A 21,246-nucleotide genomic window follows, 5' to 3' on the forward strand; every position below is an offset into this window, starting at 1 on the left:
TTAACAATAGTGAGTAAAATGTGCATTAATGCCCTTGATTATAGTCATTAATCAGTCAGATAGTTATCAAAATGCAAACTTTTAGCATATTAGTCTTAATTTGACACACTATGTTTGACTATTGTGTTTCTAGATCTTTATCAAAATAAAACGGAAAGCATGCAAGCGACACTTCGTCCGGTGAAAGTTGACACTAAATTTTCAAAACGGCTTTTGTTTCAATTCTTTGAAAACACTTTGTAAAAACCCTATTGTGTTGGTTTCAAAGGGTTTTCAACGGCGATTCACGTATTGGCTGGCGAATGTTAGCTTTGGCGAAACTGAAGTGAGAGTCCATAGTGATAGCGGTTAAGGTAACGGTATGCATGGTTGACTGTTTAAATTCACATGTGGTGGTATAAAAATGTTTCGACTATATTTTTCAACAGCCCCGCTGGGATATGTTACATAAATTGGTACCGCACTAGAATTGGACCACTCTATATCTTCCTGTCGATGTTGTACGAGGCGACTAAGGGACATAAAGCCTAGGTGGCCGGTTGTAATTACATAGCCAAATCTTCCAAATTTAATGGTAATTATTTTAGGCTAAACCTGGGTTTTGGGGCGTCACAGCTCAGAATGAAACCGGGAACACACGAAAATAAAAGAGAGATAGAGTTTTAAAATAAATATTTGTAGGTTTGTTGAATGTTCCTGCAGCAATCAGTTTAAATTCAACACAAAAATCTGTATTTCCAGACATACGAAACTAGTTATGTCATAAGAATTATGTTTAGCCCTCTCAACTCAAATAAATTTCGTCTCAATGTTTTCTAAGACTGGTGGAGGTGGAGAATGATACACACTAACGAATTCTGTGAGGATTTTGATATTAAGACCTCAACACTGGGTACTCCACCCGTCAACCACTAATCAAATTCATTGACAGCGTGATTTTAACCTTTTTAATAGACAGACATATAAGTACCTAATTTGTATCAATGCATAAATAAGATTATAATTAAAAAATTGTCCATGACATTTAGGCAATAGGACCGATAGTTTAAGTCGCTAATCTGGACCAACAAGTGAATGCAATGCCTAAATCATGGACTAAATTCGATGGTAATAACAACGAATTTGTAATAAATTCGAGTGCAGTTAATTGTACGTCGTTTGAGTTCGATCTATCCTTTAGTAAAAAAAAAAAACCAGTAAATCACGTATCGTCTGTCAAAAGGTCATAGTATGATATATATGCCATTTTTTCGCATTTTGATTAATCACTTAGCTTAAGTGCCGATTAAATGAATAAGTACTGAGGATTAGTTAAGGACTTAACTGGCATGCTATTAAAGCACCATGTGAATGTTGCTCAAACATTGTGAGATCCACCTAGAGATCCACCGGTGGTTATAAGCTACTTTGTTTGGTGCGCCCGCGCAGTCACTCGCCATACGCCACGCAGCCAGTGTCGACTCAATGATATTTAACATGTTAGATGCGTCGTTGTGATTGTTAACGTGATCGTAACTAGTGAAAGTGATCTACTGTTTTATATCGTTGCCACTTAAAGGTAATTGGTTTTGTTTTAATTATTGAAATTATTTGTAGATTTACATTTAAACTGAATGGAATTATTAAAAAGCCTGTATTAACATAAATATTTGGATGTAACCTCCTCGGAACCCTCGGAACCTATAATAAAAATACATATTATGGAATTATTTATGGTTTATTTTTTTTATATGTAGATTGTTTTAAGTTTGTTTTATAGTACAGGAAATTCATGATTTTTGTTTAATTTCAAAAAGAGCATTTATGTAATTTTTTTAGTAAGCATAGATGCTAAATGTTTTTGTATATCGTAACTTTGACGCAACACACCTAATGCCTAGTGCCTATTCCTAGACAATTGGCGTCACCATGTAAGACGTATTACAATTCATAGGAAAAAAAATGAAAATGATATGTTTAATGTTTATTAGCATAACGATGTTAATGCGCCGCAATAAGCGATGGAGGCCATCAACCTTTGGGCAATCGCCATTTACATAAATATTAACAAAAGATTAATAAAAAACACGCGTTGCGGGTCGCTTCTTCAGGAAATAGATCACAGAATTTACTAGACCAGGGTTGTCAACATCATAAAGATTTATGAACTGTGTACATGATTGTTGATATTATACCACATGATGGTTTTATCCTTCCTTCCTTTCCTTATTCTTATATATATATTTTTTTAAAAACTACTGCCGCGTCTATCTGTTCAAGATAAACTCTAAAATTGCTGCACAGAATTTCATGCGGTTTTCATCTTTGTGATTCCTGAGGGTGGTTTAGGTGTATAATTCATAATAACTTTAACCCGAGCGAAGTTAGACCGGGCCGCTATTTAGATACTTGACACTTGAAACGAAGACGATCAACATTTTAATATAAATAATTAATTGTGCGCTTAGCACGGTCATACTACTGAATAATTTTTGTAATGTGTAAAGTAAGTTAAATATTGATCTATCCGATTTAAGGATACATTTTTTAAATTTATAAAGTCAGATGATTTGGCTATTTGTTTTGTTTACAAAAATTTAATGGCCCAAAGTGTTCGTAATCGATCAATGCCATTATCACCCGCTTTAAAACATGTACTCACTCGTGTTAACTATAGAAAATATGAATTCTAAACTGGTTTGGCATTATATAATATAAATTGATAATCTTCGATCACGTTTTTCATGAAAGAACATCAAAGTATTATATAAGAAATAAAGTTTAATCCGATGAAAAAATATATTTACACCTACCAAACGAATAAAATGATTGGTTATATTTACCCTAAATAGTTAAACAGTTAAACATTAAAACTTTTTTTTCAGCAAGATCAAATCAAAAATAATCATTTATTCAGAAATTAGGCTTCACAAGCACTTCATAAATAAAATTTACTTAACCTGAAAATTTGGATTTCAAATACAATATTTAAAATACTTAAAAGGAAAAAATAGCTCTCCATAATGGAATGCACTTTCTAAAAGGCAGTAAATATTCATGAATATAGTAGAGCCATTAACAGATCGTAGGACTGTCCGAACATAATATTTCTTGGAAAGTTTTTATAAACATTAATGTTCATTTTAATAGTCAGTCATTCTCTCGACCCAGTTCGATTGATTTTGTCGAAATATAATTAAATTATTAAAAATTCAGGTAGCTATTTACAACTAAATTAAAAATGTCAGTGTTCAGTGAGTTCTCGCGAAAATATTTTTTAAATGATAATTCACATAATTTCTTAACTCGTTTCCATTTTCTTTAATTTTATCAAGGTAAAATGAGTAATTATCTAATGTTTAAACTACTAGGTACCTTTACTGTTGAACAAAAGGTGAAACGGACCATTGAATCGTGTAAACGCGACAACATAATGACTCCAATTAACGTCTCGCCGCGCTCACCATTGTCTAGTCTATGGTAATCGTAGCTACAGATTATAATAATGCTTTGAGATCGATGGAATTATCATCAGGATATCATTGATCAATATGTCGTTTTATCATAATTGCAACAAGCCAACACATTTTCGCATCTTTATACATATAATACATCTCTGAGCTGAATTCATTTAGGAGCGGATTAAATTTGAAAAAAAAAGATGACGCCAGAAATCTATTTAAGAAATATTGGTGACTATTTTTGCAGTTACTTGAACATATATTTATAATACAAATAATTTAAAGTTTGAGTTTCCATTTCTACCTATATATGTCATCTCACCAAACAAAGTGTTAAATACAAATTTGATCAAGAACATCGCACGAGAATTACAATATTTTAAAGATTTTTGTCAAAATCCAAAGTCAAAAATAGTTAAAACATTGAGTTCGAAGGTTAGGCTCAAACAAAGATATTGCAGCACTTTACTGTTTGTAATCATGACCCATTCACACTAACTGGGATTGTATAAAGCACGATTGTACAACATTTTTTGCGTTTAAAGCAAGATCGTGTAAGCCAGTCAGTAATCACGCGGCGCTAATCTCTGAGATTCAGCAAATGACGGACAATTTCCATATTTATGTGGTCAATGATTACATGAAAAGCCAAACGAAAAAAACACAATCGTGCTTATTTACTATAACTAGCAAAATAATTACATAAGTATTAGATACATGTTTTTTTTTGTAAAATTTACAATCTATAATTTTACAGTTTTCATTGAAAACATTAACAAGTTATGTTTATTGAGATTTGATCTAAATTTCGATTTCATACAAAATGTTGAAAGAGTTAACTTATATGCTTATGGTTTTGTGCGCTCACGTTTGTTTCAAATACTACTTCTCTTGATCATTACTTAAAATAAATAAAATTTATTTATGTGTAATAAAAAAATACATAACTACAATTTAATGATCTTAAGCATTATAGTGAATGATGTACATACACGTCAATAAAAAATAAAGAGAAAAAATCCGTTTCACAAGCTATTGTGAAATAATACAAAACTGTACAGTGGACTGCATGTCAAATTGTACGGCAGATCTCTTTACGGCTGTAACACTGGCGAATTTACACTGAACTTTGATAAGGTTGTGTGCTGTTAGTAGTACTTAGGTACCATGTTTTGGTAACGTTTCATGCATCCAAAAATATTTTGTTTCGCAAGTCATTTGTGAATTAATTGTTCGTCCACAATAGAGGCGACTGATGTGAAGGTTATTCGCTGTAAATCTCTAATGTCATATTAACGTACGTAGTTTATCAACAGATAACGATATTTCAACATACTTTATCCTCATCTACAAAGGCATTTTATAACAAATAATAAAAAATATATATTGAGTTCGGTCAGAATCAATTGTATGTACTTGTAAATGTTATTAACATGTTAGAATTATTTTAATAAGTAACTTATTTAATATATTTTAATGTTTGAGTCCTGTGTTTAAGTATGCATGGACCAACATTAGGCCAAACATTATTGTGGTTCACATAATCATCAGACTTGTAATATGCATTTTTACAAAGTACTTTTTTTATATAATTTCAAATTTTTTGTCCAGCAAATCAAGTATCCATTTAGGCAATTTATTATAAAAACGGATACAGTTCCCAACAAAAGACGTTCTAACTTTGGCCAACCGATGCTCGGGGACAAACAATTTATCTTTATTACGTAAGGCTCTATCAGTGTAATCACCAACTTTTTAAAATAAGTTTAAATTTTTCCGGACATGCATAATATTGTCAAATATGTCTTGAGAGGGTAAAGTTAAAATATTAATATCTTTAAAAAAAATCTCTGAGGTAATCCCTTCTCCTCAAACCATATATAGCACGGATTGCTCTTTTTTGTAAAATGCAAATAGTGTAATGGTGCTAGCACTCCCCCAAAGTAGTAGACCTGTAAGTATACAATGTAAATTGGAATTATATAGAGGTGCAATTATTGCTTTTGAAAATGTGCGCATTGTATGTACTGCAAGGCAATGTTAAATAAATAGTTGCAAATGAGTGTATGTTGTGCATACATTATTTTTTATGATTTTGTCATAAATTATACAAATATCATCATAACCATTTGGACCTTTATTTATATCCATTTAGGATGTAGGCCTTCTCCATTTGACTCCAACGTGTCGGATATCGTCAAATCACCTCATCGGTAGTTTTCCTGGCGGTCTGGTGTGGTTTCCCGTCTATCGCTATCGCTAGGGCTATCGATTTCGATGTAGCGATACTATTATATTGATACAATATTTTCGCTTAATCGAAATCGTTAGCGAGCACTGTTAGCCTATTTACCAAAAGTACTAGACGGCATGTTTTGAACGTATGTACCTAATTACAATGGTTATTATTCGCGTATTGCCTTTTCAGAGATCATTTATTAAGAGGAGCTAATGAAGTATGTGATTCCGATTTAATTGTTCTAATTAAAACACAAACGGGTTGAAAATCATCGTGATATCATGATGGAAATAACCGAAATCAAGACAAATGCTTTACAAATACCGAAGGTACTGCTGTGGTAATTGCTCAAATTATATATAATATATGGTTCTGAAAGAATTGATAACAACTGGTGTATTTAGGAATTAGGAAACGGATAAGGTACCTATGTTAGTTATATTGATTGTTATAGGATCATTTATTGTCAGGCAGATTTTATATCTCGGCCTCCTTGATCTTGCTAAAGCACTTAATAAAAAGTCTTAGCGTGATTATTACGATATGTCTATAATAAAATCTATCTAGGGACCCATAACCCAGATTAAGTCAGCCACAATGTAAGTTCGATACTTGTTATGGAAATCTTAAATTATAAATTAATTTACTTAACTAGTTTAAATAAGATTTAAAAAATCTTTTTATAGCATTGGGTTACATACAATCCAAAAATCATGACCGCTGAGGAGTTCCCTTCTTGGGAGCCGAACCTTGACGTCGTGCATATATTTACGTTGTCATGAAAACTAAAGCGACGGCGTGGATGGGAAATGTAAATACAAAGTATGGACAAGCTGAAATTTTGCGAGTATTTGATTACAGACGGGCACAAAACAGGGGTAACTAAGTAAACACTTGTAGAAATGTGTTTGTTGGATATCATTAAATAATAACATGACTCATCGAGCTGTGCTTATTAATAATTAATTCGACGAGCGCCTAATTGAATATGTAATGCAATAAATGCGTCTGTGCTAATAATTGCCTGCAGCTATGCGATTGCGTTCATTAGTTATATTGAATGTCTGTTTTCGACTAACATATAATAAACACAATTGCTGTGTTTTTATTGGGTGTGATTTCCACTCGAGTTTTTTCATGGAATTTAATTATTTTTAATATTTATAAATGTTTCTTTCATTACATAAAGTACAGAAAAGTTGGGTTGGATCTAGCTTTGTCGTATATTAGTAAGAAAACTACCAATATAATCGTAATTAATTTTGGTTCACTGGTTTACGAAAGCTAAACAGAAATCATCAGTATGAAAGATATCAAAACAAATTACGAAATCGTACAAGAAGTAATAAGACGAACAGAAAATGTCGTCAGTAGGTAATAATGAGTTGCCATAGATGCACAATTGTCTGCCTCACAATAGCGACGCTGCGGGGCTGACCGAGTCTCGCCTAGGAAAAAACTTTGACATTGCGAGGAAGTTCGTACGCTAAAACAGATTGGAATGTTTTATTATAATGTAAAATGAATGAGAGTTCAAAAATATGAGATTGCTGTGGAAATCCAGCGGTGTATTTCTCATTGTAGACAGATCATCATTCCGTTTCGATCCATTCCGATCAAGTCCGGCCATTAGGCACGCATTCTAATATTCACGCTCTTACATCAAAAATATAAATGCTTTTTTATTTGAAACGATGTGAGGTTTTTCTGTATCACTTTTTAAAAGAAAATGCAATGTACGACCGTCATATTATATTTTTAGTCAGTTACTATAAAACAAAGGCATGAAGTGAATACGTTTCAAAGAGCGAAAACATAAAATGTGTGCTACTATGTTCTTATTTTTTGCATTATAAACTAAAGAATCTTGTTATCGCAAGTAATCGAGTAGAAAACGGTGCACTGTAGTTCGAAGCACGGCGTTTACAATCCACTACTCTGCTCGATCTTCCGGAAGAGTTTACTTAGGGCAGAGATAGAAATAAAGGAAACAGCAGAAAAATCGCGTAGGTTCGCGTACCAAGCGAACCTAGATCGCGATATGCAACATTTTTCAATTTAAATAATATTTCTGCAGGGGAGCAAATAAATGATTAATGCCAACTAAGTATGTAGTTTGTGAGCCATAAAATTATGTCGATATTGCCTACATAAATAAAAATATTTAAATAGGCAATATTATTCAAAACCAAATTTCTAAACCAAAAAATATTTTTTATAAAAACATATATACGAGCATTACTTTAAACTTTTCGAACATAGGGTTACGGGGTTTCACAGTCCAGAACAAAACCTAGTACGTATCTTAAATGGGAGAGTCTCTGTATATGTTTGATAAAGGATAAACCGTTATTTTTATAGTTTCGTTAATTTAGATCTCGGAGCAAAGAAAATATCGTTCGTTCACTAACTCTTGGTCACTTGTCAGTTTCACCCATTCTCTGGGACTACAAAAGAGACATTAAACCCTCCATCTATATTTACGGTAATTGTGTGCAATATAGTATCAAACAGCAATCAAATGTCATATGTATTTTGTATTTGTGCTACATATGGATAATTAATAGTAGGTAACTTGATAGCAAAGCGTCCACAAAAAAATGGGAGCGAAACTTTAGTTGACAAACACAACAGAAACAATAATTTTCATATTTTTCTATTCCAGATGGCCAAACTCTACAGTTTTCTCCTTGGCGTGCTGATTATGCAATTGAGTGTCAGCGCTGCTCCAAGTGAGGTCGAAAAAATCGAAGATTTCACCAAAGTCGATGAAGAATCAAAACTGGAAGAAATCGAACCAAAACTACTAGATAAATTAGGAACTAAACTCGATGGAAAAACTTTGCCCTTAGTGGATGAAGAGTCAGACAAATCTGAACAAAGTCAACGGCAAAAAAGATGGTACAACCCATTGGGGTATCCTCCCGCTAATCCTGTATTCTTCGAAAGCTTCGGCAAAAGAGATCAAAATTTTAATACAGGTTATGAATATAATGATCCTTTCGTAGAAATTCACAGAAGATTGTTGGACATAAGCAACGTTGTGCGACAATCACCGCCGCCGCCCCCACCCCAGTTTCCACCAATATCAACAAGTCAATTTCCATTCTATTTACCTGTGTTTTATGTGCCTCAAATCGGCTGTAGTTGTCCACCACAAATTGACAACTCTCAAGTTACTCCAAACCCTGACCAAGAAAATAATACGCTACCAGTAGACAATGAAAAAAACATAACCATGCCTGACGGAGTTGAGAATCGTTTTCCTGTATTAGATGATCCTAGACAAAATTTTGGCCTTGTTATTAATGAAACTGATCCCGACGATGAAGGCGATGATGTGGGTAGACCTATTTCATTTGACCCCATCCAACCAGACAAGCCTATGGTTAGACCGCCGCCTCCAGTGGAACACGGAAGTAGTCAAGGATCAGTTAATGATGGTGCTGGCCAACCTGGTCCACCTCCTACCACATTTCGACCAACGGGAAGGCCAGGAAATCCAATAACAGCGAATCCATTCTTGCAGACTTCAACATCGAGCCCATTCCCAGAAGCACCCAATGCATGCGATGGAGCCGTTCTGAGCTGTTGTCATCAGTTCGAAGTAACGTATGACTGCTTTGCGGTACAAGGATGTCCTGACCCGACTTCTTATGGCAATCCTTGCGATCCTAGTGTCATACTTAGAGTCATTAATCGATTTCAAAGATTCTATGGTCAAAGAACAGGTTGAATAGTAGAATAATGTAGTGCCAGATTAATTAAAAGCAAAATTGTGATAATGTGATATGTCTTGCATTCAAGATGGTTCATTTTTTCTTCATAATATAATATTATATTTACCTACTAGAAATTTGAAAATAGCCAAAAATAAAAGCCTTGATTGTATTTATAAAATTGTAGATCCATGGCTTTGCAATTAGTATTAATTGCATTTTTGGATAAAAGTTTTGGTGTACGCCTGCGGGATAATATGTTAAATTGAAATCTAATTTAATGGTCACCAGGGTCCGGATATATAAACAAATTTTAATAAACCAATAATGTTCTGCAAAATTTAACAGTAGGAAATGTGTCCTACTGCACCTCCCTACTACTACCACCTACTACGTAGGTATACTGTACTCGTAATTACCCCCCGTATGATGCATGTTGTGATACATATGATGTTAATAATGTGGTTACGTCATTTTCATGGGATGATTTATAATTACTTGCATTGTAGTAACGAATAAACCTATGCAGTATCTACTTAAGGATACGCTGTCTGTACAAATACAAACATCTATGGTACACCTATATATTTGTATTTGTTTGATTTAAGAACTAAAACAATATGTACCTATTGGACGAATTTTAAGCAGCCTTTATTTAAATGTTCTGTTTCAATGCATTATGTACATCATGTTTGCAAAATCATTTCAGGTGTAGAAATAACTATATATAATTTATTAACATTTATTTAGAGACAACCTGCGCAATGATTGATAAATGTATATTTATGTCCATAAGTATTATACATTAAAATTAGACAAATAACCACAGATTAAGTATATATCTCATTGTTGTTGTAAACGTAATCAAGAACTTTACAGTCATGATCTCTTGGTTCCTATCTATCATTATCAATATGTACTTAGTTCCTTAATAAGTAAACTAATTTGATAATTTCTGTTAATTTTTCCTCATACATCACATGTTCTTATTATTTAAGATATTTATGTAAGTTAACTTGTGAGTACTGTAAATAATAATAGTCAATATAATTAATTATAATTATGCAGCAGAATTGTAAAATAATATATATTCAATGCGATAATACTCAATAATGGACGATTTCCATATTCTATTTGCAACGGATTTATTTTTTTACCAAACACGTAAAAAGTAATTGTAAATTTATTCCGAAGATAATAAATGACCAGTATTTATCAATAAAATATTAGGTATGAAACAGTCTTTTCATTTATTTCTATACGATTTCAAAAGTCTAATTAACCAATAATTAAATTCACATTGTTTTAAATTTCTGATGATGATGATTACGCCTGATGATTATTGATAGCGAAATTAAGAATTTATTATTGTTAATATATACTTATTTATCTGAATATATATATATATATATATATTCAGATAAATAAGTAAATGAAATTAACCAGCGGTTCGCATTTATTAAAATGTAATTTTAAGGGCACCACATTGTTGTATTTTGGACTGGCTATCACAAATCAAATCCTACCATGCTCGATCCGACTTTTTTTTGTATGTAGGATGAGTAAAACTTGTTTGAGGTATTAAGCTCAAAACTTGCACTTGAATTCTGGTCATATCAATAGACGTAGCTAATGTAAAAAATAAATTATTAATTCACAAACCCTCTAAGTGTACCATTGAAAACGTTAATTATTTATTCAGTATTTAAGTAGGTACAAGCATCTGTAATAATATATCCTAATTTTTCATACTCTCTGCGCCATAGATAAAATAAATATATATTTTTTTATCTATGCTCTGCGCAATATTTGAATGGCATCAGTAAACAATATTGTCATTCATATTCGAATAAAAGCTCTATACAGTGTATAGGTTAATCAACACAGTATGAGTTGATCAATGGCATTATTCTTTTGCTGACATAATATACAAGTGAAGGACTTATTTAGCAATATTTATTTACTATTTATATAAACATAGTTACATTAGTATGTTTCTTAAATATGCACCAATGTAGTTAACTTTCCCACCCCGGAGCCAATATCATTTTCAACTCTCAAGCTTTATAATTCGACCTTACCCTAAGGTCCTATTTGATCTTTTTTAAAAAATCTGGTAACCAGGTCTCAACCAGTCTCTGGTATAACTCTCAAAGAAAATTATTTAAGCTCTTTTTATTGTTTAATAATAATTTCGTATTCGTGAAATCAATGGTGCCGGACGATTTCCAAAAACTCATTGCTTTGGGTCGAATCGAGAAGGTTAAGTGGGAACTACACTGTATCAAAGATCAAACCGATTGATTTATAACGGGTTGAAGATGTTGTTCAACTTATCTGGGAAATCCCAACGAGAATGCAAACGTCAATCGGAATGAGAAATATTCTACGTAAACGGGTAAATCATACACCACCGGTTTTATGTAGCTCCTCTACTCTATCGGCGAACAAAGTCAGATGAAGACGCACGAAGTACATTGCGTAGTTTATTATATAAGCTTTTTTTACGACAAGGAAAAATCAATAATGTACGTCGAATCGCTAAATGTTAGCAAACTATCTGCTGTACTGTGGAGCATTACACAGACGGCGTGAGAAGGAAAACGAGTATTTTTAACCCAACCGAGCAGTCGAGCGGCAGACGTGTTTGTGATTGTGATATAAATATTTACTTTATTCCAAATAAAAGTGTAATTTCACTTTGTGTTAATAAACAATTTTAGTATATACCTACTTCCTGTGTAAGATCTATAAAATCTGGACTAGTGTTTGGGTCTAGTAAGTATCACCTGATATTTACACGGATAACAGATATACCTACTGTTGTCGATTTGCCGTAAGTTAGTTCATAAAAATTAAATTCAGTTTTTGCAAAAGTTTTCTATGATTTATAATATTCTAGTTTTCCAGAATATATTATTATTAGATAAATCCTTTTCGTGTAATTTTTTTATATGAAGATGCACTTTTTGAGTTATAATTATAACAGGTACTGCTTTAAGTTGATATTTATCTTAAGGGAGCATTCGCGAAGATTCACTAGTGTCACTAGAAACAAATCTCTACGAGCATTGTACGGAACCACAGATTATATGACTACGAGTCATGGCCATACATCAGGTTCAATCCCACTGTTGGCCTTGAGTGGGCATAACCGGAACAACGCGACATTATTTACAAAATAACACTGCAATTTATTGACGACTTTTTTGCTCAGAGCTGTGGTTTGTTGAATATTATTGAAAAAATATTACAATTTAGCAGATTTTTATGTTCTCTCAACTTTAAAGGATATTTATTTTGTTGTAGTCACAACAACTATGATGGCTTATAACTATAAGGCCGTCGTAAGCTTGCACTTATGTCCATATTGAAAGTTCATAGCCCTGTTCTATCACGATATTTTCTGTTGGGGATTTTAGTATAATATAGGTGAATCCTTTAATTTTAAGTAGGCTATTTACTATTAAGTATGTTTGCTTCCATTCAATAATCATTCAAAAATCTGCATGAGTCGCCAATAAACCCTACAGTGTGTTCAGCGAAATCATTACGCGTTATCAGCAGCACGGGACATTAACGTTGCACGTTAAGCTTATACGCTAAAACTATCTTTATTTTCCAGCAAAATGGCGCGAGCCGCAATTATCGTTGCAATGGCGCTGTTTTCGCATGTAATTTGCGCACCACAGAGCACTAAAACTGGAGAGAACCCTACATTTAAGAGCCCTGCCAATTTATCATATCAGGAACTGATTTACATAGTTAACGTACGAAATGGTTCCATCAAAGACGAGAAACCACCTATACAATTGACGCCATGCGCAAGAGCCATTCTTGGATGCTGTAATGATAATGTCATCAATGGCGCATGCTCGGAATCATTACAGTGTGGTGCGTTCTTCTTTGACGTCAACCCGTGCGATGAAAAGTTTATTATTGACGCCCTCAATGCGGCTAGAGGATTCTATGAACAATTCGATCCTAATTCTGTTAGTAATTCTTAAGAAAAAACGCATTTATAGGTACTAACTAAGACTATGTACTGTATGTGTAAAGGGTGCCAAAAGAATATCTAACAAATATTGAATGCTGAAAGTTTTTTAAACCAGTGAATTGTTAAGAAAAGTAACTATTATTTATTTTAAGTAGTTTTGTGAGATAAAAATACTCAAAAATGACGCTTCGTAACAAAGATAATCAATGAAGCCCAAAGGACGCTTTAAATAAAACGTCGAATTATTTTCCTAAGTATTATTTTAATTGTAACGTTTAACATAGATACAATCTGCTGTGTTATAATATATTAGAACTACATATATATCCACAAAAAGAAATGTGTATAAAAATGAAAACCATGTTTAAACCAGTGGACCGTGTTTAAGTTATATTATTATATAGAAATGCATTGTGTCAAAGGTATTGATAAAACACAGTTTGGTTGGCGTTAAATCGAACAAAGCTTGGCTTTGTGCCAGCTCTGGCTACAGGCAACAAGTGAACATTATTATATTATATTTTGTAAAAGGAAATATAAAACTTTCTTTTTTTACAATGAATTTTTTAACTTAAGCCCATTATAGCTTTCATTATGTCTTTAGACATCATAACAGTCAAAACGTCACCGAAATATACTGTGTACCTTGCGCTTCGACACGAGTATGGTGTCACACCTGTGACCTACGAATTAATAAACTGTGATGAATATTTGTTTCATGCATAAAACAAAACATACAAAAATGTGGCAAACTAACGTAAATCAATTTATTTTAATCTGGATAAAATGATTTTATTTTAAAAATATTATAATACATATAGTAAGTACATTCATTCGAATTCCATGAGATCGCTTTGTAACATAGGAATTTTTTATGTCTATGATGAGTTTTTTTCAGTGAAAAAGAGAGTTTCTCTTATCGGTAGCACTCAACTCTCCGACGACCATAAACTCAGACAATAGCCCAGGTGGGCCGCTTTATGACGATATAAAACATGTTTTGTTTACTAGCTGTTTAGAAATTTTATTCGAAGAAATAAAGTGCAACGTTCGTGAAGCGTAACTACTCGAAATGGGAAAACATTTAACTGAAGTCATTACATCAATTGAGTGCTAAAATGAAGAAACATGTTTGTAGAGGGCCTCAATAAAATTTTGTCATTAACACACCGCTATACATGAAGCGATCCAAAGAAGGACAAGTCATTGACATAAATTAGCATCAAAGTTTTCTTTGTTATCGATATATCAAATTTATTGAAGCTTGGTAAACCCATGGAATTAGTAGGTACTCCGAACGAAGTACTTACTAAATCCATGGGTAAACCATATGATAATGAAAGAAGTAATAAAAGAGAGTTTATTTGGCTGGTATATATTACAAAATTTGCTTTACAAATTACAATTTTTCAAAGTCCAAAACCAAATCCGCTCAGCATAATGTGATAGGCAAATCAAATAAAATATTCTAAGCATTTTTAAAATGAAATCTCATTTTTCAAATATATCGTGAACATAAAAATAAAGCACCAACTCTTTGAATTCTGAAATAGTCTTTCGAAATTGCACTATGGAAAAATTTTGACAGAACGCAAACTGGTCACGTTTCAAACGACGGGATGTCATTCGCAAATTGTACAGCCTCACAGCAGCCTACATGCTATTTTGTAAATATCATCAAATAAAAAAAATGAACGTTATAATAGATGCAATATTTGTGTTATCCGACAAACATTTTTTATTATTTGTTTAGATATAAAACTGTTATGAGTTATTTATTTTAGTTTTTATTTATTTTAGAAAATATAAGCATGATTTCCACATGCACTCAATTATCTTGCTTGACACTAAAACTAGGCGATGGAAGAAAGTATTGCTTACACTCCTAGCTCCAACCTCATTTCCTAAAAGCTTGCGTGCAGCTAAAATACTAGTTCAAATATTTATTTATTTATTTCTTCCCACATCGCAACCAGTTTATTGCCAACTGGATGCAGTTTTTGACGCCATTGATAAAAAATAAAAATGGTACGACCTCCCGCGTCAAAGCTTTGTTGGATTCAAGTCGGATTGATTGATGGCTACCAATAACAAGTGTACGAAGCCCGCATTAATTGGCTTTGGCCCGTCCGACGCGACGTGCGATCAAACTTGGACCAATATTTATTTGGAGCAAAGTGCTTGCAAAAAAGTTGGCTTGTACGTATTTTTGAAAGAGGCAGGGCAATTTATTAATATTGGGTTACATGTTATGTAGGAGAAAAATCAGGGCAAAACTAGTAAAAGTCCTTATAGGTACATGAAGTCTATCAGTTACATCAAGCATACACATATCGACAGACAAATAAGTTTGTACAATTATATTAGACTGACGACTTCACACGGGGGTATTTATTTATGTATCATTAAACCTTCGGGTTCCTAGTGAAAACTACATTATTACCAGCGATAGACAGAGAGCGGTTTTGTTTTATTATTTACCTAGTGATATTATTATCATATTTAATAATTTAATAATTTACCAATTTATTTTTTGTTGCTATGTTTCTTTCGAGTTTTGCTTACCGAAAGAAAAAATAAACGTGTTAAATATATATAAAATTTTATGATCACATTTATGTTTGAATGGATATTGCATGCAATTTCCAGAAACCTCTAGGGTGCCTTCATGACATCAGATAACAATTCCATTTTCAGGGAAATTGTTCACTTTTTTAAATCATTTTGTGAAAATCTACTTAAAATATAGAAATTTCGTTTATTTTAAAGGGCAATCATGCCAATCGACTGTACACATGTATGGTTTATTAACTTTTGTGTGAAATGGCAAACCACTCCACCATTAGTGACAAGAAATTCGTTGTGTGTGTTTCATTCCACGTAATGACCACGACCCTTAGCCATGAGGAATAGCTCTCTATTGAGCAATCGATCAATCTACGCAACGTTGTCTAAAGTACCTTATTTTAATGTCTTTATATATATCCCGATATATCTATAATTATACATTAACCGTAAATGAAAAACTTTATCATACGAATATGTCCCGGGACTAATAGAAAGGTTCCGTTCCGATTACGTTGTGTTGTGACCACTTTGTGTGCTTCGTGCTATAAGCTGAATGGTCCCGCCCGAAACTGACGTGATTTGAATACGTAATTCATACAAACTTGTTAGTGCAACAGAGTTGACTTGATACCTATTTACTTGTATATTAGAATATACGATAAGTATCGAGTGAATAGGTATTATATAGTATTAGCGCTAGTTGTATCTAGTGACTTCTGTGGTAAGTAATCATTTATTCTGACTTCAGAGAAAACAATTATTGTAAAAGCTATAATTTGGGATATACCGAAGTTAATTAGGATCGATGTACGATGCGCCCGACACGCAACTCCTACGCCGTATCCTAACTTTAAATTTTTGTCGAGGTTTCCAAGGGAGAGAAGAGACCAGATAGATTTTTATCACGTACAAAAGTGAGTTTCTGAGATTGAAGGGATAGATACTGGCTGCACGACCAACTAATAGCGATCTGTCCGGATAACGCTCCTAGCGATTATGTCACTCAAAGCAATGTAAAATAAAAAAATGTAGGAAAACGATGACCGTTTTACACGGCACATTTTTTTTTTTTTTTTGCTTTAATAAAACCCTTTTAGAGTCATCGAATTTTGAACACCAAAGCAAAGGGCTGGGATGAATTTCGCGTATGTAAATTTTAAACAGAATTCAGAATTTTCAATGAATAAATATAAACAGTCACACTTTTACAAAATACGTCCGAACTTTTATAGCTATACTTAATGTTATTATCTAGGATTATGAATGTAAAATGTAAATTTAAAGTTAAGTTTCAGAAATCGCGTGGTTTTTTGAGCGTTGTTTAAAATTTCACGGTACATTAGGAATATCATTACGGAGGGAGGTGTCGGCGCATTAATGAGGCTGACTCTGGCTGACTCAAGTCGAGACAACTCTTTTCTGCTCACGTATGAAGGGGAAATGCAAACCCAGAACAATTATAATGAGTCAGAAAAAGTTTTTATAAAGATTTCCAAGAGCTAACTTCCTACCTGACTATAAGGCACCTTAAGGTACTTATTGCAAAAAATAATAGTGTTCAGAAAAATTTCATTTAATTTCATTTTTAAAATTTAACATTTATGTTTAATTTTAGGCGCGATTATCCCGCTGCGGCTATTAGTACCTATTACAAGAGTTGCATATGCAATCACTCCATAACCTCATACAAAAACTCAATATATTATGAACTAGCTTTTTCCCGCGGCTTTGCCCGCGTGAATTTCATAGCAAAATCTCAATAATATTGTTATCTGGTAAACATATATGATTTAAATTCGCATTTTTTTCTCATCTTTAGTTCAATTTCCAGTTTCTCATCTCGGAAACTTGTCCAATCCCGCTTCCTGCTATGTAATGTAGATATCCCGTACCGTTTCCTACATATTGTGCCATAATGTTTTTCGCAAAGTGTCCCATCCCGTTTCCCACTACGTGTCTCCTTCCCATTTCCCGCTCCGACTCCCATTCCCGCTTTCTGCAAAGCTTGCCGTCCCATTTTCCATGACGTTTCCAGGACGTTTTACGTCCCGGTTTTTTATTAACCACAAACGGAAATTAAACATTTTTTGTATTTACTTACTGTAATTTACTACAAAAAGTGTGCCAATTTTCAGCTTTTTATCTTGAAAATTGTATTAAGTCCCATACAATCTTTCACCCCCTTTTTGAAGGTAGAGGATTAATTTTCAGAAAAATCTGAAATACGTTTTCATTAATTTGTTGTAAACAACCAAAATCCAAATTTTTAAGTCAATAACTTCAACGGTGTAGAACTTTCATATTAACAGTTTTTCACAACATTTTCTTTCTACAAAATTTTAAAGGAAATCGGCTCCCTGGATTGTTATTTTAATTTTCCTACAGGATCCTTCTCATTTTCCGGGATGAAATGTCTATAAGATGTTAACCCGGGATTCCGATGTATTTTTGATTCATTATTAGTTTTTCAATTATCCTACGGGAACCTGACCATTTACCGGGATGAAATGTATCTAAGATGTTAGCCCTGTATACAAATCTGTAGATTTCGGGTGATGCGCGTTCAGACAAAAATTTGCAAAACTATATTTTCGTCATCTTTATCAGTAACTAATTATATTCCATGAAGAATTTTAAAAAAATATATAAAATATGAGGTCAAATTTGTACAAATTTGTAGATTGATGAAAAAAATCATCAGAATTTTTAATAAAGAATATTCTCAATACAACACTCGAAGCCCGCCGTAATCAGCAACATCCAAAATCAGTACGAAACGTGTGTTAGGAATATTGAAAATACAAATTTGAATTTGATCAAAATTTGGTACAAGGCATTGTTAGCATATTTAATAAGAAAGGCTGAAGATCAAGTACATTCAAAATAAGCTTAGCACATAATATTTATAAGTACGTCGAGAACAGTAAGAACGAACACTATATTATTTTAAATGATGATCCATTGGTACCTAAAGATAACATCGGGAATCCGAAGCGATTTATGGCCTTAGCGTCTGGAGAGTGTCGTAGGTACATACATCGTGAAAGGAAGATAACAAGTACATGTGCTCTAGTAGCACACCTAGGAGAGCTTATATATATATATATATATATGTACCTATATAAGTATTTCGCCTAACATTAATGGATACAATTAGAAACTTCGTTCGCTAGTAGCATCCAAATAACAATATCATTCTCCTCGCCCTCCAAAACATTTAGGGAAAGTTCAAGCGAGTCACACTAAGCCAGAGGTACGCCAATTCTAATCCGCCCAAATGAGAAGTTACCGAGTTCTGTTTAAACAATGGACATGCTAATTAAAATTTATATAGCAACAATAATGTGTTATTTATCTTTGTTTATGGGGACAATCAGATTGAGTAATACATTTAGCTTTTAAATTTTGTCGCGACAAATTAGTGTGAATTTTACATCACAATTAGGTGTAACTTTTTTTTATTTGCCATTTACAAATAGCTGCGCGGTACGAGTCAAATATTTTATGAAATAATTTTATGCTGCAGCTTTTTTAAATGTGAGATTAAAACAATAGTCGGTTTTGTTTTTTAGAAAAGTTTATCAAGGTTTCTTCATAACTAGTGAAAAATCGAATCAACAGTCAATACCGCCATCAAGACATAATACACGGGCAAGCTTCACCCATCCCAAGCGTGAAATCTGTAAGCCGTGATGGAGCACTTTCGAGCGCAGTTGATGTATCTGCTTCGTGTACCCGGGAGATGGATGGGCGTCAAAAATTTGAACTCCAATCCCTGCTCGTGTACGGAAAATCTGAAAATATGTTGCTGCTAATATTTTATTGGACAGATTTCAGTTACAAGATCAATCTGTTGAAGGGATCATTGTTTCACTCCGTAGTCCATTTTCCATTACATTTGGGGAAAACCTTTTTCTTTTATTTCAAACAGAGATTTTGCACCATTTGATTTTAAACACAGTCCTGATTTAAATAACAGTATTATCATTAAACAGGTCACGACCCCAAACTCGTCAAAGTAGTTGTGTTAGATAGACGATCTATGTCGATCAACATTTTCCAAGCTATTTTATCTAAGTGTCTTTCTACCCAACAGATGCTACAGAACCAACATTGCCGATCTATATTGAAATCATATTGAAAGCGTTACATCTATAGTGTTTAACAAAAATATCTAGTTTTTATATTTTTGTGACTTACACAAAAACGTGGACTGGATTTCGCAATATCGCTATGGAAATTTTATTGAAAATTCTTCAGCACAGTAATGCATGCTACAAAATCTTACGATCTTGATAAAATTCCGAGTAAGCCAGGAGCTCACACAGGCTTGAGTCAGATAAGATATGGTTGGAAGCGCTGCTAAGTATCAATACATAAGTGTTAGAGAGCGATAAGCGCGCACAGGGTATTTTTATATTCAAATAGCTGATACGAACATTGTTATTTATAAGATTTTATTAAATTTTCATCAAATATATGCAGTTAGGTTGGATTATGAATATAAAGAATAATACATTTATTCACAAATTAGTCATAAAGTTTCAAATCCCAATCGTCCCAATTGTGATACAACAATCATGCGGTATTTTCAACAGAAGTTGCTTTGAAAGGCCTCTGTCTGTACTTTATGACAACTTTTGCTTCGTTTTACCTTGCTTATCTGTGGCACTATCGCTGTGATTTAGACTGATTCAAATTACCTAATATCTAGTAAACTCTAAATATTCATAAATTATTTCGATTTTGTTAACACATGTTCTATTAATGCTTTTGATACATAGATCCTGCCTGACCCATGTCAATTTTCCTATATATGTTACCTCGCTGCCTATTTTACGTTGTCTTTACTTTTTTGCTTGGAATTATGAAGCTGATAATGAGTGTTTTTCACTAAAAAGACATATTATCGGCTGTGTTAGGTGGCCCTTTTTACTAATTTCTATCAGCCTGTTTTGCATCCACACAGATTTGTATCGAAATAACTCCGCCATATTTTTGCGTTCAAAGTTTGTTCTAAAGCTATCAGATTGTCCTATCAATATAATACATAGGCAGTACTTACATTTAACCGAGTCGGTCTTGTGTGGCTTCTTGTCGCGCACCATGGCTGCGCAGGCGCCGGGACGGCGCGGGCGCGGCGCGCCCTGGTACTATCGACCCCGCACCGCGCCACCACTCAACGCCACCGTGTTGTCGTGGTTGTGCCAAATACCTGGAAGAAAGGAGCAAATAATTAATGAGGTCTTTCTTTCTTTCTTTTCCAGTTATTGGCTGATGCTG

General features: G+C 33.4%; 2 protein-coding genes across 2 annotated transcripts in view; one reads left to right on the forward strand and one right to left on the reverse strand.

The window, feature by feature from the left end:
* Nucleotides 1–21,246, reverse strand: part of LOC128671293 (uncharacterized protein) — a 112,277-nt gene that overhangs the window by 72,887 nt on the left and 18,144 nt on the right. Inside the window, exon 2 of the mRNA XM_053747642.1 lies at nt 21,029–21,178. Within this exon, the coding sequence (XP_053603617.1) occupies nt 21,029–21,071 (43 nt within the window). The 5' untranslated portion in view covers nt 21,072–21,178. The remainder of the gene's footprint in view (nt 1–21,028; nt 21,179–21,246) is intronic.
* LOC128671290 (uncharacterized) lies at nt 1,425–10,636 on the forward strand. The gene is made up of 2 exons (XM_053747640.2): nt 1,425–1,558; nt 8,345–10,636. Exon 2 carries the CDS (start codon nt 8,345–8,347, stop codon nt 9,413–9,415), a length of 1,071 nt encoding a protein of 356 aa, XP_053603615.1. The 5' UTR covers nt 1,425–1,558; the 3' UTR covers nt 9,416–10,636.

This window comes from Plodia interpunctella, chromosome 7 (genome assembly GCF_027563975.2).
Source record: "Plodia interpunctella isolate USDA-ARS_2022_Savannah chromosome 7, ilPloInte3.2, whole genome shotgun sequence".
NCBI lineage: Eukaryota > Metazoa > Arthropoda > Insecta > Lepidoptera > Pyralidae > Plodia > Plodia interpunctella.